This window comes from Podarcis muralis, chromosome 5 (genome assembly GCF_964188315.1).
Source record: "Podarcis muralis chromosome 5, rPodMur119.hap1.1, whole genome shotgun sequence".
NCBI classification, from domain to species: Eukaryota; Metazoa; Chordata; class Lepidosauria; order Squamata; family Lacertidae; genus Podarcis; species Podarcis muralis.
The window spans coordinates 29,233,909-29,258,033 of record NC_135659.1 but is presented as its reverse complement, the minus strand read 5'-3'; the positions used below and the strand labels follow the sequence as shown (position 1 = coordinate 29,258,033).

General features: G+C 44.0%; 2 protein-coding genes and 1 non-coding gene across 6 annotated transcripts in view; 2 read left to right on the top strand and 1 right to left on the bottom strand.

Moving 5' to 3' along the window:
- EVI5 (ecotropic viral integration site 5) overlaps positions 1–6,052 on the bottom strand; it is a 71,024-nt gene extending 64,972 nt beyond the window's left edge. For 3 of the 4 annotated variants that reach the window (XM_028732770.2, XM_028732771.2, XM_028732772.2), the window contains exon 1: positions 5,435–5,455. The gene's annotated coding sequence lies outside the window, so the exon portion shown is untranslated. Of the gene's footprint in view, positions 1–5,434; positions 5,456–5,635 lie in introns of those variants that run through there. The other variant, XM_028732773.2, reaches the window with a different exon arrangement.
- Positions 6,053–12,622: 6,570 nt separating this feature from the next.
- RPL5 (ribosomal protein L5) lies at positions 12,623–21,916 on the top strand. Its single transcript, XM_028732778.2, has 8 exons — positions 12,623–12,780; positions 14,240–14,309; positions 14,410–14,525; positions 16,684–16,818; positions 17,672–17,874; positions 18,460–18,637; positions 20,046–20,134; positions 21,758–21,916. Exons 1-8 carry the CDS (start codon positions 12,778–12,780, stop codon positions 21,855–21,857), a joined length of 894 nt encoding a protein of 297 aa, XP_028588611.1. The 5' UTR covers positions 12,623–12,777; the 3' UTR covers positions 21,858–21,916.
- LOC114600018 (small nucleolar RNA SNORD21) lies at positions 18,275–18,370 on the top strand. The gene has a single exon (XR_003707427.2). It is a non-coding gene; the product is annotated as a small nucleolar RNA SNORD21 (small nucleolar RNA).
- Positions 21,917–24,125: the final 2,209 nt, after the last annotated feature.

Genomic DNA, 24,125 nt, shown 5'->3' with positions numbered 1-24,125 from the left:
TGCCTTGGTCGGACCACAGCTAGAGTACTCTGTCCAGTTCTGGGCGCCACAATTTAAGAAGGATATTGACAAGCTGGAACGTGTGCAGAGGAGAGCACTCAAGATGATCAAGGGTCTGGAAACCAAGCCTTAAGTGGAACAGTTGAGGGAGTAGGGGTGTTTAGCCTGGAAAAGAGAAGACTGAGAGAAGATAGGATAGCCATCTTCAAACATCTACAGGGCTGTCACCTGGAAGATGGAGCAAGCTTGTTTTCTCCTGCTCTGGAGGGTAGGAATCAAATCAAGGGCTTCAAGTTAAAGGAAAGGAGATTCCGATTAAACACCAGGAATAACTTTGACAGTAAGAGCTGACAGCCAATATTTTTAAAAAATGTTTCTAGTCTTAAAAGTTCAGTAGAGGACAGTTTTTGATTGTTTATAACCCAGCTTGTGTGATAGGATGCTAATCATATTTCCATGAAAATTCTATCGGTAGCAGTGAAACATCCATTCTATTTACATAGCAAGTTTAGGATCAGGACACAAGAATGGAAAAACAATTTAGAGGAGTAACAGATGCTAATCTTATGCTAACCCTATGCTCATCTTACATTAAAGTAGATCTTATCTTTCATCACCTTCTACAAATCTCCAAACCTACAGAACTGTGTGCTTCAAGGTTGTTTTACATGGGGATCAGCTAGTAAAAATTAAGGCCGCACTGCCCATTATATATCAGCAGATTGCAGTTTCCCCCAGCAACAAGGAGCAACTGCTTTTTGGGTTTCCTCAGTCCTGCCCCAATGGGATATATACACATTTACCTCATGCATGCTACAGTTTATGGGTGTATATATTAAATGTTTTGTACACTGGTACAAAGGGACACGGGTGGCGCTGTGGGTTAAACCACAGAGCCTAGGACTTGCCGATCAGAAGGTCGGCGGTTCGAATCCTCGTGACGGGGTGAGCTCCCGTTGTTCAGTCCCTGCTCCTGCCAACCTAGCAGTTTGAAAGCACGTCAAGTGCAAGTAGATAAATAGGTACCGCTCTGGCGGGAAGGTAAACGGCATTTCCGTCATGCTGGCCACATGACCCGGAAGCTGTACGCCAGCTCCCTCGGCCAATAAAGCGAGATGAGCGCCGCAACCCCAGAGTTGGCCACGACTGGACCTAATGGTCAGGGGTCCCTTTACCTTTACCTTTACACTGGTACAAAAAAGAAAAAAATGTGGAAATCAGCCTTAGGAGACAGACCTAAGAGATACACACAGCCCTCACCACATTTATTTGGAAAGAGGTCCAATTGGGTTTAATTGCATTTACTTTCAAGCTATCTCAATACTTTACTGCTAATGGCAGGTCTCCCTCCCTTCCTTTCAGAGGGGAAAATGCAGCTGTTAAAAGAGTGAGATTCTACCCCTGTTATTTCTTCCCACAACCCACTAGTGTTAGCTTAACCCTAGCCCTAGCACCTGGTCCTTACAGATTTTATTTCCTGAAGAGATTTTGTTTAAATGCAGTTAGCAGTATGCAGGAGCTTGAAAAACTGGAGGGCAAATGAGAATCTTAAGCGTGTCACCTATTTGTAAAATGAAGAAAAGGGAATTTATGTTGGGGTAAAGTCAACTGTCCACATTAAAAACACAAAATCCTAGAAAACCATGCACCAATTGCCTATTCTTAGTCTTCCTCTAGTCTTCATCACCTCCTGAATACAAGCCCGGCCTTTCTATACACTTCTTATCAGCCATCTGCTGGAAAAACCATGTAATTTCCCTTTAACCACAAAACACCAGACCTCAGCATCAAACAATGGGGAGAAGGTGAGGAAATGGGAGTCAAGGGGGAAAACGCACAATACCCCGTGACTTTTCAATATGCACCTGACAGCCACTCCCCCACATTGATGTGAGCTTCTCTGGCCTTGCTCAAAATCCCAGCAACCATCAGAAAAACTAAAAAATAGTGTCAAAATGTAAGTAAATCTTAATCTCAAACTAGGCTATACAGTAGTAGCCTGCCGCAGGAAGGTAACAAGTGCTGAGCTGCTTTAGGGACAAATTGCATGCTATGCTGGGAAATCTTTGATTGATCTCCTGGTGTTTGTTTGTTTTTAACTAAATACATCTGCATGCAGGGAAAGAAGACGCTGATTTGATCAGTAAAGCAGCAGTGAAAAAATGCAGCGGGAGGAGGAAGGTTACCTCCCTCAATTTAAATAACCCTTCCCCAAAAATACTGTCTGCTGATTTGCAAGGGGAGGGAGGGAGAGAGGGAGGGGAAGGGAGGGAGAGAGGGAGGGGAAGGGAGGGAGAGAGGGAGGGGAAGGGAGGGAGAGAGGGAGGGGAAGGGAGGGAATGCAGCCGTGATACAGGCACTTGTATACTTACCTGTGGAGCAGATAGCAGCGTGAGAGAAGCAATTTAGAATGGGAAAATTGTATTGGCGGAAATGACTGGCAGAATCCGAGACCAGGGAGAAGAGTCGGTGGAAGAAGACTGGAAAAAGTTTAAAGACTATTTACAGAAATACTGTAAAATTAATGAATGTTAGAAAAATGCTGGAATGAAGTTATATGGCTTTAGTAGAAATGTTATAAGGAATTAAGTTTAAATAGATCATTAGAGCATTAAAGGGAAAAATAAGGTTAGAATGTGTTAAGACAATTATAGGATAGAAAATAGAGGAAGATGGAAAGGAATTGCTGAAACAATCAATAGAAGTGGAATACAAAAAGGGAGGTGTGAGGAGGTCATGGAAATTAGTGAAAGGAGGATAAAATATTGAAATTGGACTGTGTTTTAAATGGTTTTTGTTTTGTTTTGTTAGTTGTAGGTTAGTGTTTTGTAGTTTTTTTTCCTTTTTTGTTATTATTATTGTATGTTTTTTTTCTTTTTTGGTTTTTTGTAGTGTTGTGTTTAATTTGTTGGAAAACTAATAAATATGATTATTAAAAAAAATAGAATGGGAAAATTGTGCAAGGGAAAGTGTTAAACATCTCCACCCTGGCACCACTTGGGGAATCAAATAAGTTCCACCCCCCACGCCCCCCCTTTGCCCAATCCAACTATATTTAGTACAGACAAAAGGAGACCAGTGATATAATAAACCAACTGTAACGTGTGGCTTGGCCTTCAGCCTATCTCCCAGAGTATTTACCGTAAGTTGGATATCCTAAGAGGATAGCCCCCCCCCCCTCTCTTTTTAACTCAGGAAACAAACATCGTTGTTCCAACTGTAGCAAGCTTTTGTTTTCCCCTCAAGGTCAGCTTTCTCCTCCCTACAAAGACGCCTGCACAAAGTAAGATTTCGGCCTCCTCCCACTCCACTCGCTACTCCATGGGGGAATTCCAAACACCCATTGTCTGCAGCTTTTCCCACATCTTTGCGGATCAGCTAAGCCCCACAGGCAAATCAAGAGTGGGAATAGGGAGGGGAATACACGCTGTCCTTAGATTCAGAAGTGCATAGTTTTTGGCTATGCTGAATGATGCACTTTCACCCAAGACTCCATCATTGGTCTGAGCAACCCTCGCAGATCTGACCATGCACCTCTGCTTTAAACGTCATTTATTCTCTCAAAAGTTTCATCACAGTATCTTCCGAGGTGAATTTTCGAGGAAACATAAACTCTTTCCAAAAGCAAACTGAACTTCCCGGAAAACTATCCTGGACTGAACCTCAGCATGCCGAGTATACAAATAGCTGACTTGACAGGGATTTTTTAAAAACACTTTTTTTTTACAGGAAGTGGGTTATGATTCTGTGGAAAAATGACAATATCCTTATGCAAGCTCATCACTCTTATGCAAGCCTTCTGGTTTAGAATTAGTCAATCTGAAGCTAATGTCTGTCCAAATTGCAACTCGGCAGAAGAATGTTTGGTACATGAGTATTTATAATGGACAAAATCTTGTTTTGAACTAGCAAGCAGAGACTCATGAAAGTTTAAACAGACGGATCAATATTTCCAATGCCTCGGGGATGCAAGAGGATCAGTCACTTTTAAATAAATATCTAGCATCTTCTTAAGGACCACCTCAATTCATTCTACTGTCATTTAAGCAAGAGATAAGCATCAGTTAACATGGTTCATGTAGAAACTTGTGTTTCAGTTTGATTCTGTTAGGTGCTTGCAAGCCAGCTGAAATCAACATGTTACCCCTTGTAAAGGCCACTGGGCTCAAACTAGATGTCTTGGGTAATTCACTCCCCCAGGCAAGATCCACACATATCAACAGAATCTCTCTTCTTCCACTGCAGGGTAATGGAATCTTCTTATGAGAATGAGCAGTATCAGTAATAAAACCTTGCTGTTATCCCAGAGCGTCCTATGGGATACCATAGCTGGGCAAAGGGAAGGGAAAAAGCAGCTCAGGGAAAATGGTTTCAAGCCTTAAACAGGGAAAACATACCAGTCTCCGTAATGAGTGGTGCAACCAAGCCCAGTCAAAAGGACCAGAGGCCTAGAGCTTATTTTTTCCAAAACAGTGTCTCAGACATACTTAAGCTTCTCTAAGGAACTAACTCCACGCCTGAGCTCCTTTGGGGCTCTTCCCTCCTCCCCATCTCAACCAACTGTTTTGCAGGAGAGAACGCAGAGATCTTAAAATGCATGCCATCGTGTGTGCATGTATGTAGCTTGGCGCTGCCATAAAAGGATGTCCAAAATGGGCACATCTGACTTAAAACACCTCCACCTCTGACCGAGAATTACACGCAGGACAAGAAAAATTATTCTTTGCCAAATGTGGTTGGGATGGGATTGTGGAGGCCCCTCCTGGACCTAGTGCGGACTGAGGGAGCCACTCAGTTCTTAGGTGCGGGGCGGGGGGGGGGGGGAGTTTCATCCACTATATATCCCCCTTCTCATACATGCATCCCATGGGTTGAAATCAATCCTCAACAAGTGAGCTAGAAGGCTGACGCTTTGTGTCACGCCATCTGCGAGTGCAACCTTTCTGTGTTTAAGCAGAAAGCGCTTTGCCCTACTCAGGGGCACTCTTGCTGACGGCTGAGCATCTGTAAGGAAAAACCCGGTCGCATCTCTGAGGGATCATGCCCTGTCTGATAAAGCCGGATCAGGTCCCTTCACTTGGAGCTTGGTGCTCAGCCTGGGAGAGCCAAGAAGGGACGTTGCCACAAAGACTAACCACAGGCACACACAACACAGGGGTCGTTCCCCCGCCACAGAGAGGAAATCCGGTGGGTGGAAAGGAGGAGGAGGAGGAAACCCCGACGAAATCCCGCATCGGCGCAAGCAGCGCGCTCTCCGATGTTGATCTGTTGCGATTCCTTTTGCAAGACGCATGAAAGACGCGGGGACGGGGGTGCATGCAGGGCAGCCCTCTTTGCAAGGCCACAACAGGCCCGAGGAGACAGAGAAAGAATTAAAGAAAGAAAGAAAGGGGGAGAGAGAGAGAGAGGGAGAGAGAGAGAGAGGCGTCCACACCTTCCTGTCATTCGCGTCTCCAGGGCGCAGCGCGGCGAGGGGGCTCCGTGCGCTCTGGCCCTCTCCAAGGCCACCGGGCTCCCCAACCCCGGCACCCTTTCCCCCGGGGTGGTGGATGGGTGGGATCATCCCATGGGGTCTCCTCCTTCTCCCCCGGGTGCAAAGGGGCGATGGGGGCCAGGAGGGGCGCCGCTCGCTCACCTTGGAAGCCTTTGCCGGGGAGAGGAGGCGAGAACATCAGTTTCCTGGGCAGCCAGCCCGGCCCGGAGCCGCCGCCGCCGCTTGCTGCTGCTGCTGCTGCCTCGGAGCTCCCCGCCCGGACGGCGTCCCGCCTTTCTTCGTCCTCTCTTTCCCCCTTCCTTCCTTCCTTCCCTCCCTCCTTCTCTCTCCACCCTTTCTCCAGCAGCTCCAGCCTCGAGAAAGCGGGCCACGTCCCTGGGAGAGACCCGCGCGCAGGCGCACGCGCCCCCCTCCGCCGTCGGGGCAGGCGACTCGAGGCTGGACGAGAGGGCGACCGGCGGGGAAAGGGACGCCGCCGGGCAGCCGGGCTGCAACGCCCCGCGGGTTGGCTTGGGAGGAAGGCCGGCCTCTCGGCGGGGCTGCCTTCCCGGCCGAGGAAATAATGCGGGCTGCGCGGCATCCAGCAGCCGGACAGCTTTTCTCGCGCGTGGTTTGGCTGCCTTGAATGCTAACTTGATTCTCAGCTTTCTCCCGGCGGGGGGAAGGGCACTGTCTCCTTAGGAGAAAACAAGATCTATGATGGAAACTGTGTTGTCATAACACATAGGTTCTTCCTAACCATACTTCTTCTTCCTCTGCTCCTTCCTTCCTTCCTCCTCCTTCCTTTGCTTCTTCCTCTTCTTCTTCAAATTTGTATACCGCCCCCATAATAAAATATTAAACATTAAAAAAGCTTCCGTATACAGGATTGCCTTGAGACGGTTCGGGGATCAGATAACTCCATGCCCTCCAACATTTCTCCAATGAAAATAGGGGCATCCTACCATACCCTCCAACATTTCTTCAATGAAAACAGGGGCATCCTAAGGAAAAGCAGGACATTCCAGGATCAAACCAGAAACCAGAATGGCTTCTGAAAATCCGGGGCTGCCCCTGGAAAACAGGGACACTTCCGCTTTCTTTGCAAAATCTCAACAACAAAATAGTTTTTGAGCTTTTTAATGAGAAATTGCCAAAATCAACCCTAATTAGAATCAACCCTGCATAAAACCATACTTTCACTCGCCCTTTTTCACAGACACCACACGCAAGCAGTTCAATGGTCCTCTTTGACAGATTTCCCAAAGCCCTCCCCTCTTCCCTAGCCTCTAGAGGGGCACCATTGAGACTCCCAGCCTGTTTGTGTGTGTGTGTACACAAATGTGTTTGGAATGCAAAACTTGGTCTTTGATCCAGGTGAAATAAAGCCTGGTTTCACCCCTGTCCCAAGTCAGGAGATCGCTGTTTTGTTGGGCCCAACCTATTACCAAACCAGGTAGCAACACTCACAATTCATTTATTATTATTTCCCCATTTATTAGACTTTAATTAGTCACTTGTCACCCAAAAGTCTACAAGCAACTTACAGTCATATATATTACAATATGCATTACCATACAGGGAAAGGGGGAGAAATCATATAATCCATTAATATTTCATATCACTTAACATCCATTTCTTTAAAAATATATATACTCAAATAATAAAGCAATACTCATGCCCACTAATTAACAAATAAACAACACCTCAACCTCCCCCTAGTCCAAAAAATGTAGGAACTAAAGTTCCAGCCACATAAACAAGGCACGAATCCTGAACAGACAAGGGAGTAAGCCTCACCTGCTAATGTTAAATGCATTTAAAGACTCAGGAACAGAGAGGTTGATAAAACGTGGCAGCTCTAATTAAAGGCATGCATATTTAAGTTTTTTAACTATTTTGCTTTTGGTATGTTACCATAAGAAAATGAAAACATTAAAGGTAGCCTTTCCTTCCAACATGGGAAGTAGCTTTGATTGGTTAAACTGAAAGTTCTAATTGTTTAATTAGTGTTTGGGTTAAAAGCCAGATCGTTAAATGGCTAAACTTCTTGAGTGTAATGACAGCCCCAACAACACAAATTCATATATAATATACCTTTTTTTGCTACAGAATACAGCTTCATGTCAAGAATCTTTTAATACGGTACTTCCACTCAAGTTACTGTGAAACAATCTGGAGCCATTACCTCGTTGCCCGAGGTATACGTCAGCAATATAAACTAGCCTCTATTATTATTATTATTATTAAATTTCTATACCACTCTTCATCTGAAGATCACGGGGCAGTGTACAATATAAAAATACAAAAATACATAGCATAATAACAAACCAAAACAATAACCGCCCCGACACAGTTTAAAAAGGCCAAAGCACAAGTCAGCCTTTTTATTTAAGAAGGACTTAGTGATGCTCAATTCATCAGAGAACTGAGCTATATAAATTAGTTGACCTAGCTTCAATGCCAGTAGCGAAACGAAATGAAACGTGGTATTCAACTAAGTATTCAACTAAGTTTTACCCAGTGTAGACCTACTAAAATTAATGGACCTAACTTAGCCATGTTCATTGATTTCAATGAGCATACGCTGAGTACAACTTATTTGAATATGTCATTTATACTACTACACAAAGCATCACTCCTAGCAAGAACAGTATCAGAACAGGCCCTAAACTGTTTGATAACCAATAAAACAATATTATACAGAACCATATTTACGAAAGAAAATAAAACCCAACCATGTAAGTGTGTAACTACTTATTTCATAAAATTTATATAGTTACTGTTTGATTGTAAACAAACAAACCCTCAAAGCAGTTTGGTTCTAAACTTTCACTAGGAAGTAATTCTGAAGTAATCACTTTAAGTAGGTTATTTGTTGCCCTCTCACAGAACCTTTAATACTGGACTTAGCAAACATAATTAATTTAAGTTCATTGGCTTTGAGTAGAACTTGGTTGACTACAACCAACTATCACATTAGGGCAGCAAAAAACCCCTCCGTTTCATTTTAAGGACTTTAATGCATAAAGCTTATAAAAAATACTTTTGTGCTTACTACCGCCTTGAAACTCCTGCGCCTGGAGATAGTATCCACAGTAGAAGAAACGAGCATTTCTCAATGTTAAATGACACACCCCGGAAAAGGGGCTTTAGGACTTATATAGATAACTCACTCCCACCCTCAGAAGAGGAGGAGCTAGTGACTTGGCGGGATTCCTCCTATATGAAATAATCCTGTCTCCTGCTCTGTTCAGCATAGCATTGGTTGGGGAGGTCTAACAGATTACAGGATAATAGGTGTTTAAAGATAATACGATTGATATTTACTTGAGAGTGGGAATTCAGTGAAATTTACTTATGAGTAGACACACATAAGGACGCGGGTGGTGCTGTGGGTTAAACCACAGAGCGTAGGACTTGCCGATCAGAAGGTCGGCAGTTCGAATCCCCGGGCCGGGGTGAGCTCCCGTTGCTCGGTCCCTGCTCCTGCCAGCCTAGCAGTTCAAAAGCACACCAGTGCAAGTAAATAAATAGGTACCGCTCCAGCGGAAAGTAAACGGCGTTTCCGTGCGCTGCTCTGGTTCGCCAGAAGCGGCTTAGTCATGCTGGCCACATGACCCGGAAGCTGTACGCCTGCTCCCTCGGCCAATAAAGCGAGATGAGCGCCGCAACCCCAGAGTCGGTCACGACTGGACCTAATGGTCAGGGGTCCCTTTACCTTTAGACACACATAGAGTATACCTCTTAGCCTTTTCTTCTCCCGAAGATATCCCACAAAGCGTTGGAGGTTTAGGATCAGAGTCTTGAAATTCCTGGGTGAGGAGGGAACATTGACAGAAAGCTGAGAAAAGCTTTTGAGCAGCTGGAGTAAGGACCACTGCTTCAGCTAGTGGGGGTCCAGAGAGGCAGGAAGGCAGAGGCAGTGAAAGAAAAGCAGGAGGGGAAACAGAGTCAGGCTCTGGGTTCTGTGTTGAGAGTTCAGATGTTCAGGTAGCAAAGTGATTTTTTGGGCAAAGGACGACTTCAGCATCCTACGACAGAACTGTAATCAGCATAGAATTGGAGCGGCAGAACCAAGGTCCCTGAAGCCCTGTGTTTATTTGGCTTTCTACCCAAAAGCTTCAAACCATATTTCGGCCTTGGTACAGTCTTTGAAAGACTATAATTAAATTTAGACTCTTGATTGAATGGGCCTATCTCCAGAGGACATTCCTACTGGAATGTTGTCTTGATTGTATTACATTTTCCCTGTGATAATGATTTACAACTTCATCTCCCTTGAGGTGATCAACGTAATACCATTGTTATGTGGTAGCCTCCCTTGCTTTGCTTGCACAGGAGAGCAAAACAGCACTGTTTTAAACTATTATAGTAGGCAATACCAGAGCGGTGAGTCTCCTAGGCTCTTGTAGCCACTGATAATTGAATCTGTCCTCTTTCAAAACTGTCCAAGTTGGTGGCCATTACTGCCTTTTGTGGGAGCAAATTCTATGTGCTGTATAAAGAAGTAGTGTATTTTGTCTGACCTGAATCTCCCAACATTCAGTTTCACTTAAGGGTCCCTGGGGTTTAGCACTTTGAGAGGGGATTTCTCCCTTATCTGCTTTCTCCACTACATACATACGGTTATCTTGTACACCTCCATTATGTGTCCATGTTTTTCTGAACAACAAAAAAATAAGCCCAAAATGTAGTAACTTTTCCTCACAGAGGCTTTGTTCCAGCTGCCTGATCATTTTTGCTTGCCCTTTTATAAACTGGGTTTACAGGAAGGTCAAAGAGGATCTGTAGAAACCTCTTTCTGGTTAGTAGGCTTACATGGAGAATGTTTATGTGACAAGTTCCTCCGCAGAAGAATTGGGACTCTGCTGTGGTCTCAGTCTTTCTGCTCAGACCATCTTAATAATAGTCCATGTAACAGTTTGTGTGGTGGAACGTTCTACAAAGGAGAGAGATGAGAGGAGGAATACAGTACTTAGATTCCTTTTGCGGCATCCTTGTTAGTAGGCTACTCCCATCAGTTCTGCTTGTTAATCCTGTAGCCCTGCATCTTTCCTTTGCAAAATTGCTATCTTTCTACTGAACACGCTTATAAATTTTGACTTGGACTTTTGAACAGGATATCTGCTTGGGCAGGAGGTTGACATATACGTGCCAACTCCTGAAGTATTTCTAAACAACAAAGGACTACACTAAGCAGGGAAGCTATTTCCTTTTCAGCTTGCTGATCGGAAAGTCAATGGGTCAAATCTGCGCGATGGGTTGAGCTCCCGTTGCTCTGTCCTAGCTTCTGCCAACCTAGCAGTTCAAGTGTGAGTAGATAAATAGGTACCACTATGGCAGAAAGGTAAAGGTTTCCATGCGCTCTGGCTTCCGTCACAGTGTCCTGTTGCACCAGAAGTGGTTTAGTCATGATGGCCACGTGACCCTGGAAAGCTGTCTGCGGACAAACGCTGGCTCCCTTGGTTTGAAAAGTGAGATGAGTGCCGCACTCCATAGTTGCCTTTGCCTGGACTTAACCATCCAGGAGTCCTTTGCCTTTACCTTATTCAGCTTGTAAGTGTAACATGGATGTGGCAGTGTGACAAACTACAGTATAGATTCAACATCCTGAATGGGGCACGGGCAGAGTATCATGTCTGGTGGATGTACAGCACTGAAATAGCTTCACAACTGGTTGTAGTATAAAACTTGCAGTGTTATGAATGGTGGGTGTATTGTACTATTGTGATGGACATTTTGATTCATGGGCACGTCACAATTACTGCTGTCTATAGGGGAGAGACTCTAGCTGTTTCCTCATTTCACGTTGCTTGAAATTTACTAGTGAGTTGGATTGGTGCTGAGCATAGGAATCCTGCCCAGCTCAAACTGGATTAAGCAGCACTACACCAGCAGTGAACTTTCTGAAATTATGGGCTCAGGCTTCATAATTCCAGTGAAAATGACAAATGAATCAAATGTATAAAATATACTTTTAAAAATTAATCAGGAGACCACAGGATTCGATTTCTGTTTTTGTACTGTTTCACACTGTTTGTATATTGTATATTTATTTTATATTGTAGTATATTTTTGTGTGTTGTATATTTGCTTTATTATCAACATAATTGAAATAAGATTTTAAAAAACCCTCCTCCCTCAACAGATCACTGTCTCTAAAAGCATACAAACTAACATTTGACAGGTGGGGAAACAACTGAGAGTGGTTCTGTTATGGAATAGTGCAGTATTGGCCTTGGCCAGAGAAGATCCATTCATCCTCAGTCATAAACTCATTGAGAGGAAGCAGCCTTCCTTGGGTAAAAATCTACCTCAACCAACCTCACAGGGTTGTTATGACTATAAAATGGGATAACCACATATGGCTTCCTTTAATCAAAGAGTAAGATACTGGTGTATTTTTCCTCCCTTTTTAAGAAAGTCCTTTTAGACATTTTCTGCAGCAAAAGAGTAGGACACATTCTTGCTGCTGGAAGTTATTCTCTGCTTCTTCCAGCAGCACAATGGGACACATATTCCCAGTTTTGATCAAGGGACCCCATTAAAAAGGGGGCAGTTCTTTCATTATGGTCGTTTGGAGGAAGGTCCCTAAAGGCCAACCAATCATCCTCTCTGTGAAATGGGCTGAACTTTACAAACACATTCTCCTGAATATAATTCCCACTCTCAGCAGGGCTCCCACAGGGGGAGTGAGCATTAATGAGAGACGATGTGGTTCTCAAATGCCAATTTTTAAAAAAATGCAAATTGCATACAGCTGCCGGCCCTACAGGTCTCTGAATGCTTCTGAACTACAACTCCCAACCACCCCTGAGTATTGGCTAAGCCTGCTGGGGCTGAAGGGAGTCCAGCAGCGTCTGGAGGACCACATGATCCCAGTCCTTGGTATGAAGAATCCGCGTTGAAATCTATGAGCAAAAGCCGCTTAGCACCGAGGCGCCACTAGGTGGCGCACCCGCCGGCTTTCTACTAAGCGCGTTGCCATCACACTCAGAGCGGCGGAGGACACCATGAGCTCCGACGACATGGATTGGCGTCATCGCTGGCGGCGCAGAAAAAGGGACGCGAGAGCGAGCCGCGGGCGGTGGGGAGGAGGATGAGAGCACTTCCCCTCCAAGCCTCCAGGGGGCAGCGCTCCCTCCTTTTGCGGGCGGGTAGGGGAATCTCTCTCTGCCTTGTCGGCCAGGTGACGTGTAACGCCTGCGCGCTGAGCTCGGCCTTTTCCCCCAGCGCTACGGCTTGCGGACGTTTCGCTGCGCGGCCCCCGGCCTAAGCGAGAGCGGACAGAACCGAGAACCATGGTCAGTACCGGCACCAAATGGGCCAGGATGGGAAGGGGAGAGTCGGCTCCGCTTTCTGGAACCCCGGCTGCCCGCTTCCTCGCCCGCTGCCGGCCGGATGGATTCGGATAGCGCAGCTGGCAGGCCCGGCTGCGGAAGCGAGTTCCAGCGTGGCCTAATGGCTGCAACCAGCCGCCTTTAAGACGCTGGCAGTAGAAGGGCCGCGGCTGGTGCTCCCCCCAAACACGCCTCCCCGGGTCGGTTTCTTTGGGTCCCCCCCGCCTCGGGTCCCCCCGTTTTGGTTCCGTTTGCATTCCCCTTCTTCGGTCCCGCCCGCACAGCGCCTCTTTCCCCCGCTCTCCGACTTGGTTGCATTTTCTCCTCCTGCCTCCCAAAATCTTCCGGCCCTTGAGCGCAGCAGTGGCGAAAGGTTCGGGCCTTGCGTGTCTGAATGCAGCCCCCCCCCCCCAAGGCGTGCACACATGACTCCGGGCCTGTCTTCACGATAGCTGCGCGATCGGGAAGCGGGGGTGGGGAGGAAGCGTGATGGATAACTTGCGGATCAAGACCCACGCCGTCTAAAGGCGTTGCGGGGAATTGGAGGGGAGAGTCTCGAATCGCAGGTCTCGCGTAAAGCAGCGTCCCTCGTTTCTGGAAGCTTTGCGCTGTGTTGTGTCCGGGGAGGTCAGGCGATGCCCCCTTTGGTCACGTTTAAAGACTGTCTTGGAAGAGCCACATGTCTCACCGCGTGTAAACATCTACAGTACATCAGTTCCATCCCGACTTTGTCAAATACGTGTCACTGGCAAAGCTGGATTTGCCGCATGTGTGTAACTTGACGAAAGGCAGGTTCTAGAGCTTTAGCTGCCATACCAATCCTGGGCTTGTGGGAAGGGCCTGTGGGCCTGTCTCGTTGTTGCCTATAGGAAAATGTAATGATGCCAAGGTGTGATGGCTGTTTGAAGTAAGGCAAGGCGTTGGTGGGCTAGTTTTATTAACGTCTTCTCCCCTCTAGTGGATGGTCAGCATAAATCCTTCAGTTTTGTGAAGACTTAATTTCCACATTGCCATCCAAACACCTTGCTACTTGCTACTTTCAAACATAGTATTTACTATATTTTCCCCATCATTGCCATAAATGCTTTATGTAGTCCAATTGTAGTTACTGGATTCTGGAAAGCTTTGAAACTTTCAATGGCATGTTATATTAAAACAGTAAGCGTTTTATAATTGAAGATGAAGGTGTCATTAATGGGTGCTAAGCACTTTGCTACTGAGCAAGTTTGAAGACTTTGCTTTCCTCTGCATCACAGCCATAAAGAAGTCTTAAGTTTATAATATGTGTTTTTAGGCTGTGTGTTTACTTTCCAAACACATTTCCATTTTTCTCCTTGTTGACTTAAGTTCCTGCTATCTTCACCTGTAAGATTGTTATGCAAACATTTTTTACATTAATGTTTCTGTGTCGCATTTATTCAAGGGGTTCGTGAAAGTTGTCAAGAATAAGGCCTACTTCAAGAGGTATCAAGTCAAATTCCGAAGAAGGAGAGGTATGTTTTATTTCTTGGCAAGCTTTCAATAAATTAGATGGATGTGGCCTTGAACCTGCAGTTTCTAAATACATTCCAATCTGTCACCTTTCTGTTTCAGAGGGAAAGACTGATTACTATGCTCGTAAACGTTTGGTGATTCAAGATAAAAACAAGTACAACACCCCTAAATATAGGATGATTGTACGTGTCACCAACAGAGATATCATTTGCCAGGTAAGGTCTCCTTTCTGTCCTTGATTGTACTGCAGAGAGCTGCTTTGCATTTCACAAATTTCCTTCATTTAAATGCCTATGTAACATGTGCATAAGCCTTTATAAAGGAAGAGAAGAACTTCGTATTTTTCTAAGGTAGTTCTTGGGAAGAAACTATTCTAAACTCTAGAATAGGCCATATCCTGTGACAATACTTCCTTTTGTAGGAAAGCAAGACTTGGTAATGGATAAATTTGAGGAAGTGTCTTGAATGTTTTTTTCTAAGAAGAAATCTTTAAAATAAGCAAAATAGGCCCTTTATGTTACCATCTCAAAACATTTTTTCATCCCCTGGAATTCTTTGCCAGGTATATATGTTACTTCATATCCACATTTACTTTTTGGCTCAAAGGAGCTTATTGAAGAAGCTCTGCTTTCTGCTACTTAATTTCTGATGTGCTTCTCTGTGCAAAGATACATGTTGCATCTCAAAATGTTCAGCATGCTTACATTAGGAACAAAAGAGCTACCAGCCTGTAGAAAATGCTGAGAGTGAAGGTGAAATTATTCTTTCACAAATCTTTCTGTGGCATTTTCTTTTAACTGTTCTATTAGTTCTTCTAAAAATCTTCCCCTGACCCTTCCTGCTTATGAGAATCATGTGGAAAAGAAGCAGGGAACAAATTGCTTAGACATTTCTTAGCTATTTAACTGGCTTGGCTACCAACAAGTGAGCACTGAGAATTTTAGTTTTGCAAAAGGGCTAGTATTCACTAGTATAACTCTCAGTGCCTTTCCCAAACTAGAATTCCCATGGTTCTTTTGAGGAAGCCATAACTTAAACTAGTGTAAAATCAGTTTTAAACTTACACTGCATGTGTTGCATTTCTGAATTTGGTAAGGACTGACACAGAAATTGTCAGAATTCCATTTTGAGTGTAATTTCTGATCTTGGATAAGTGTATGTCAGTGGTTTTCAAAGCTGTAGATCTTTCATTGTGTGTGTGTGTGTGTGTGAGAGAGAGAGAGAGATTTTATGCTTAATTTACATGAATCTGGAAGACAGGACTGCTGGACAGCTTTTTTTTAAAAAAAAACTCACTTCAGTATCATTGGCAAAGTTGCATTTTTAAAAAATATTAAAGATTTCTTGGTTTACAAAAGTATGCGATGTCTCTTTTTCAGGTTACATTTTCTACAGATCAGTTTCATTTGTTGAGACATTAGTGTTACATTAGGAAGAAAAGGGGGAAAGAGGTGGAGGGTGGAAATGATGAGTGGGGTAGGATTGGGTGGCAATGCTACTATTCTACTTGGCAAAGTTGCATTTGATGGTTTGCTGTTGTAGACCCTTTTACGTGGAAATTGCCATGTGCTAAGCAAATCTCCAGAAGTACTATTGATTTCCAAAGCTATGAATGAAACAGGTTTCTTTAGTCTACACATCTCCTACTTTTTGACAAGTGTTCAAAAGTCTTTGTAATTTGGGGTGCAAAAACTGAAAAAAGGACTAAATATGTATATCATCACTGGCAGTCTTTCCCCTGTTAAATTTTCATATTGGAATGCCTTGGAAGACCTGGAAAAGGTTAATCATGTGCCATACAGTCCTGAGGAACCAGCTGCCCTGGATGAGAAGCTGTGTGGCAAACTGTCCTGGTCTTATAGCAGCACTTGCCTAACAGCCCTTATTTCTGCCATCACCGTTCTTTGTAGTTGGATAACTAAAATGCAGGACTATTGTAGCTACTGTGTATGTGTATTCTCCCTTTGTCTGTGGCTTAAAGTACCAGTAGTCCTTCACAGTCAAGAGAGTCTCAACATGTCCCTCTGAGGGCATGGGAAAGGAGGAGCAGGATCAATAGATCAACGGTAGGGGGCAAGGTGCGAACTGAGCAGATGATGAAGGGAGAGAATGATTTGGTCAGTGTCTTTTATAAGGTTTTATTATTCTGACAAAGATCTAGCTGTCGCCGATATGTGCTTTACTCACTCATGCTTCTTAGGTAGATATACAGTGTTTACAGACATTGTGGGTACACTCTGGTATGACGGAAGGTTGGCACTACAGGACTGCTGACTTTGATGGCACTCCTCTCAAACAGAGGGAAGACTGCGGTGAATTAATATTGCAGCTGTTTGGTTGGAGGTCGCCCACTAACCTTGCTTTTGTTGTCAGATCGCATATGCCAGAATTGAAGGCGACATGATTGTCTGTGCCGCATACGCTCACGAGCTGCCAAAGTACGGAGTGAAAGTAGGCTTGACCAACTACGCTGCTGCCTATTGCACAGGCTTGCTGCTGGCCCGCAGGGTATGTATCTATTCTGAAAAATCAGAATAACATCTGCACCAGCTTATTTGACACAAATTGGGACACACAATGTACAAATAATGGAAATTAAGGGTTTTATAGTACTGGCTTAAAGTGTATGTCTGTAAGAGGTGGGATATGCACATCAGCACTTAGCCAGTCTGTTTCTGTTTTAGTCCTCAAGTACAAACCTGGGATTTTGTATGTATTAAGACGGCACCTTGTAAAATGAACTGGGCAAAAAATAAATGCTGGGTTAGAGAAGATGGCAGAACGTTGGGTTTGGGGGGGGTGTGTGTCTGTGCTTCTGTCATTTCAGCATATCGTCCACCAGTTATTCCTTAGTACTTGATGAAAGTAAAATTACTTTCGCAGAATTCTTATATCAGTGGAATTTCTTTACTGCAAGGCTCTATTTTCCTTCCTCGGTAGCTCTTGTTATGTTCTCCCACCTTTCAGCCATGGCTTTAAAGATTTCCTTGCATTGTATGTGGTAGAGGTATGGCAAGTTCAACTTACATTTAGTAACTTAGAATTCTCGCATCAGGGTGTTATCCAAATGGCAAATCCCATGCTGAAAATGGGCTGGAAAACATTTTGCTGACTCAAAAACTTGCTTCTGTAGAATCACTTGTGCACACGATTGACTCCTAAAAGATGGTTGGTGCATGAGTTAATTTCTTGAAAATTAATAGCTTACCATTCTGGTCACAACTGGCCCTTGGAGTGGGTTGCAAGCTGCCTGTCTTTCTGTCTCATGATATGTGGAATGTTTCACCGAAAGCCTGTTTTGGTCTCCAGTGCAGTAGATATATGAAGAAGAACTTAGACTTGTCTGCCTTGTTCGTTGCAGCTTCTGAACAAATTTGGCCTTGATAAGATCTACGAAGGTCAAGTTGAAGTGACGGGTGATGAGTATAATGTAGAAAGCGTGGATGGGCAACCTGGTGCCTTTACGTGCTATTTGGATGCAGGCCTTGCTCGCACTACCACTGGGAACAAAGTTTTCGGTGCTCTGAAAGGAGCTGTGGATGGTGGTCTTTCCATTCCACACAGGTAACCTCCCCCCCCCCCCCCGACTGATAGTTCAGGCACTTCCTCTAGAAATGGAGATGTCTTTGTTTTGAAATTTAAATTTCATTGTAGTTAACTTTCGCCATTGGTGGTGGTGGTGCTTAATGCTGCTTGCACCATCTTGGCCCTGGGTACGATATTCCCATTGCGGACTTCACTCGCCGCCTCCTCTCTACCACAGTCTTCCACACACCAGACGCTCAAGAGATATGGCTCATACGATAATTACCACCATTCATCACTTTGACAGCAGCAGTAGATTGTACAAGCAATACCCAGAAGAGTAAAACAGGTTGTCGTTTCTGCTGCCCCACCAAAAAAACCCTTTATTACAGTCCTCCTTAATAATTCACCTTTTTTACTTCTTGTCTTCAATCTGGCTGCTATGTGATGATGTCCCACTGACTTGAACATGTTGTAGTTGGTCCTGGCATGTGTATGAGAGAGCTCAGTGTTTCAAGACGGGACTGATGGCGGCTGAAATTTCTGGCTGGTCTTGACTGATTTTTGCTTAAGAAATGCTTTCTCCCAAATGTTAACGAGGGGTCCTCAATTCATGTCTGACAGTACCAAACGTTTCCCTGGTTATGACTCTGAGAGCAAAGAATTCAACGCAGAGGTCCACCGCAAGCACATCATGGGCCAGAATGTTGCCGATTACATGCGTTACTTGATGGAGGAAGACGAAGATGCTTACAAGAAACAGTTCTCCCAGTATATAAAGAACAACGTGACGCCTGATATGGTAAGATGCTTGATGTTCACAGTGATTGAAAAAGCAAGTACTAGGAGTGTGTCTTGTGTCAAACTGATATTGCTGGCAATGGACACTTTTATGGGAAAATACTAGCAAGTATCTGGGATCTTTCAGATCTCAGGCCTAGTATTTTTGTGTTATGAGCTTTGCACATCCCTGAAAACATCTTATTAAATAATGACCTATCATTCCATTTGTAAATCCACCACAAATACGTGTCCAGTTTCCTGACTGCTTGTAAATTCCCTGGTTAACTCCTAAATTGTCTTCCTTTCTGCTGTTTAAAAGGCTCAAAGCTTCCTCAGACCTTTGGAGTTCCTGTTTGATGAGAGAGCATCTTGATAGTAGTAGCCTTGGATTGGGAAGCAGGGGGCAGAAAGCACTGGGAATTCAGTTGGACGTGAACAGTCAGAGCTGCATGAATTCCTTCTTTCTTGCACTGCTAATTGGATATGAGGAAATGAGTCTTAAATCCAGCCTTGCAGGTGGCCACTCATCCAGCACCAGCACTCTTGTTGTGAGTTACAGATAAAATTGCTGATATGCAAGGCTACTTTAAACCACAAGTACTTTGGTTTGTGATAAATTTTTAGCATAATTTGCCCTTCAGAGGAAATGCATTTGTAGTATTAAGCCATTTGGTGTACTTGGGAACTCCAGAGCCCCTGTGGAAATTTTGCTTGCCCAAGTTCATGAGCTGGTAACCGAGAAACTGTTAGGTTGGCTGCTTCAGAGTGGTTAGGCAGAAGAACAGATGTCCACACATTTGCAAAATCATAATTTATTGTTGAAAGTAAGATGCAAGTTTCCTAGTTGGAGATGTTAGTCCCCACCCCCTCCGTTGATTTGGAGGAGGCTGAAAACCTCTGGACCACATAGATCTCTGTTTGTGTGTGTGAAGTTAGAGCCTGACTAAGCTAATTTTGCTTCTGTGAAGGAATCAAAATATTCAAGTGGCAAAGTGGCTGACCGCTTCTTGTGAGGGATGTTGGTACTCAATGGTCAGTGGTCAATAGTCCCAGCCTGCTTGAGTACTGAAAATTGTAAAAACTAACTAGTGCTGTGCATATGATGGATGTTCATACACAGGTGTTTCCCGCCTCCCACTTCTCCCAAATGTGAATTTGCCCCAAGTTCCTCTAATTGTGGGTCTGTTTTATACGTACTTAAATGTTGGAAGAAAGGTCATGCGCGTGAACTCCATATTGATTTGTGTGTTCATTCTGTGTCCTTATCTAGAATAGTTCTGGGATATGTAGTTATGACGACATTGTATATGAGTTAGTTTTAAAACATTACTTCCTATAATACATTACAGCGCGGGGGCGGGAGTGCCAAGCAAATTTTGGTCAACATGTACAAAATGTAAAACTGATTTCTAAAATCCTTATTTCAGATAGAAGAACTGTATAAAAAAGCCCACGCTGGAATACGTGAAAATCCAGTCCACGAAAAGAAACCCAAGAGGGAAGTCAAAAAGAAGAGGTGAGATGGTCATTTTCTCCTCCTGCAAGATGATATGCCATAAAGAAACATTTGTTACTGAAAGTGCTGTGCCACTGAAACTTTGAAATGCATTAACACTGAAAATTGGCGAATACTAGGATGGGAAGATTTCTTAAGTTTTGTGGCAGGAATTTGCATTTTCAGAAACATTTTGGCTTATTGGGAAGCTTAGTGTTTAAGTCCTGTGTGTTTTAACAACTTGGGCTAGATCGTTTTAGGCTTGAGGGTTGCATCCAAGCTGCTAAATCTCCTCCTGTGTTGCAGCCTCCTTCATGAGCTTGTTCCCGGCAGGAAGTTCTGCCTTTGCAAGCTGGGTGCTGCTTATGGACCTTAAGAGCTCTGCTTAATGTAGATCAAAACAAAAAAGGGATCTTACAAATGGCAGTACTGGCAGTTTGAATATGAGCAGCTGTAGAACAGAACTGATAACAATTCATTCAGTTCATTATCACTTAACATGTATTCCATGGGCTGCTCTTAATTTGGTTGCAGGAGAAAAGCAGCAGTTCCACTTAGTTCCTATGGTTGTTCTGGCCTTCTTCATAGGCCAGAGGAGCTTTGGCTGCATTGGTTATTAGTGTTCTTTGGTATGACAAACACAGAGTTTTCCATTCTTCGTTGAAAGTTATTGTCTCACAGGACAGTGGTTGCTTAGTTTTCAAGTTAATAGAACACCTTTTGCTCTGGGAATGTCATCTTAACCTTTAAATCACCTCGTATCCTACTCTTCTAGGAGTCTCCCACAGGCACTTGTAAAGCATTCACGGGTCCCCTCCATGTTCATTTGCCTACCTAGTTTAGTTAGTGGTGAGTGTAAATCTCACAGAGCTTGGATGTATTCCTGGTGGACTTGCCAGTCTGTATTTGGTATAAATTAGCAAATCTAGCAGTGAACACTTGAGTGATAGAATGGGGCCATCTTTCCCTGAGGGTCTTGAAGGGTATTCGAGGGAGGCAATCATACATGTGAACAACCTGTGGCTTTAGGGCCACATGCAATATTTGGCTAAATTTCAAAAGTCCCAGTTAGGTGATCTTTGGTTCTCAAAGCAAACAAGGGCTCCCCATCTCTGCACTTAAGTGATTTGAATTATTTTATGCAGCCGCACAAGAAAACTTTCCCCTTCCCTTCCATGTTAAGACTCACATCAGGTAGACTTAAATATAGTTGGAAAATTAAGCTACTGCAGAACTTATTACTCTAGAAATTGGGGGAGGGGGAGGCAGTGACATGGTAGGTCCTCTGCTGTAAACATATGATGCTGAGTTATAATAATCCTGCCTTCTGAGGATGGACTGTATTGATGTCATATACTTGCTGTTGGAGTTATAGCATACAGGCATGTTTAGAATGATCTGACATTCCTGGGAAGAATGTCACTGCCTCTCAATACCTGACTATGTTACACGGTGAAATAAGATAGCCCTGAGTGGCACAGTGATGGATTAAAAAGGTAAACAAAATCAATGGTAGCCTGTAGAGTGGCACTTTGAAATAGTAGGTTGATTTCAAGTTTTTCCTTTAAAAAAAAAAACCTGTTCATAAGGCTCATGCCTTATGCTTAATGCACCAGCAACACTAACACAATCTCTTGTTTGCAGGTGGAACCGTCCCAAGTTGTCCCTTGCCCAGAAGAAAGACCGTGTGGCCCAAAAGAAGGCTAGCTTCTTAAGGGCCCAGGAGCGTGTGGCTGATAGCTAAGAGGCCTTCCATAATTTTCTATGGAGATGTCAGAAAAGAGAATAAACTTATTGAACCAATGTTGTAAGCATTGACTTACTGCTGCTACATCATAGCTGCTGTTGGATAACTGAACACCTGCTGGCTTCTTCTTTTTACCTGCTTTATTCTTTTATTTAAAATACAGATTCCATCCCTTTGCATTTATATCCTCCTTTTCTTCTGTCAGGGAGTCCAAGGTGTCATAAGTGTGGTTTCTGGGCAGTTAACCTATCTAAGTGCTTAGCTTCAGGAAAGTGGTGATCTCATGTGGCCTTCAGACCATGTGAGAAGATTGGAGTTTGCTTCTTTTGCATGTGTTGGGCTCTTGTTTATCAAGTACAGATTAATTATGGAGAATGATTTCTGAGCCAGTCAGGACTAAAGCTTTAAGGGACACTACCCTGTTCTGTCCAACTTCCATAGCCTAAATTAGGGCTTTGTCAAAATGGAACCTTGAGAGGGATTCCGTTCAGAGCTGCCCTTGCTCCATCATGGAGTCTGTTGGTGCTCAGCTGAGGACCTCTTTGGATATTAAAAGTCCACTTTCTTAGTCCATTCAGGTCTTGGAAATGCAAACCAACCCCAATCCCTCAACTGGGTTCAGCTCTAGGAACAGTAGTTGTTTTCCCATGAACTTAGCATCACTCCCAAGCCTTAATGACATGGTACCAGTAGGGGAGGAGGAAAATGGGGTGGGCTTTAGAGAATGGAACTGGCATGCAATTATTCTTGCTGTATGTGTGCATGAAGCATCTTCCGTGTTGCTTGTCTACTTCAGTCAAAGTGGCAGAACAGGCGCTTTGGAGAAGAACGTTGGCTCTCTATTTAAAACAAACACCTTATCTTCTGTAGGGTAGCAGGCACAGTTCTAACATTTGAGGTACGAGCCATGGAGAGAGATGGCAGCACCTTCCTCTAAACCAAGCAGTCCATCTTAAAATATGAGCGGAAAGTGGAAAGAGTCAGATGGCAGCACTCAGTGGGTCTAAGTATGACTATGTCTGAATCCAATCCACAGGCCTGACAAAAGGAAAGTTGTGCTGTAAATACTTGTAAAAGCAAAAGTGTTAGAAAAACCTGCCTACTTCCTTACATGTTCCACTAAAGAATGACGTGCTGTTAGACCTTGAAGAAATTCCAATGTTGGAAGCATTTGCTAAGATGCAGAAAGGATAATCTGATGGAAGATTTAAGGGCTAGATGTGCCAGGACCAGACATAATGCCCAGCTGTCTAGCAGATTTATCAAATTTCTTCTGGAAGAACACAGACAGATTTGAGAAACTTGCCCACTATCACATTCCCTCTACATTTCTCTGTAGCAAGACCTGCCTTATCCACCTCATCCGTGTTGCTGAAGGTGAGCAGTGTGCCACAATAGATGATGTTACACGAGACTTTGTGTGTAGTCCCTACTTTGCCTAGGTGCCTCTTTGTTCCTGGAGCAAATTGTTATCTCAAAGCCTCGGGAGGGTAACTTTCCATGCAGCAGCCTGACTACGTACTAATACAAAAGGTAAGTCTAGCTGGCACTGAAATGTCATCAAAGGGGCCAAGCAGACCTTGCTGGGGAGATCATTTCATTGATGAGAGCCACAACTAAAGTCCCTCTCCTTATTACCACACCCAGTGTCCCTCAGAGGTGAGACCTGTGGAGGGCCTGAGGATCTAAGGGTCCAGGTAGGTTCATGCTGGAGAGACATTCCAGAAAAGAGAGAGGTCCTGAGTCATACATCTGTTAAAACCAGCACTTTGAATGGGTCTTGGAAGCATACAGGCAGCCAGTATAGCTGCAATTGGTGGTCTATAATCCGTTCACCTCAAAACTCAATAGGCAGCCCCATCTGCACTATGAAGCATTCAGACAGTTTTCAAAGGCAGCCCCATGTAAAGTGCATTGCAATAATCCAATACTGATGCTACCCAAGCAAGGGGACGTAATGGTTGGGCCACTAGGGGGCAGTACAAACTAGTCATGACAAGAATTTAAGTTGATCTTTGAAGAAGAGAGGCGAAGTAGCATATTGACTCAATGGATTTCATGGCAGCTGAGGGTTCCCATTGATTAACTGGCAAGGTCTACTGTGAAGCAGTTTAGACTTTGATCTTTTATTTCACTACCAGATCAGGTAATGCAATTATATAGTTTATCAGGCCTTGTAAAAAGGAATAAGCAGATGTTATTAAGCAGGTATAAAATGGAAACCTGACGGTACAAATGGACCAGTTTTGTCCATTATATCTTCCC

What these genes read in the sequence shown, in the direction of transcription:
- RPL5 (XM_028732778.2), top strand. An exon ending in GCTTGCTGCTGGCCCGCAGG is followed by an intron (nt 16,819 to 17,671) that starts GTATGTATCTAT and finishes TGTTCGTTGCAG; the next exon opens with CTTCTGAACAAATTTGGCCT. An exon ending in GGTCTTTCCATTCCACACAG is followed by an intron (nt 17,875 to 18,459) that starts GTAACCTCCCCC and finishes CATGTCTGACAG; the next exon opens with TACCAAACGTTTCCCTGGTT.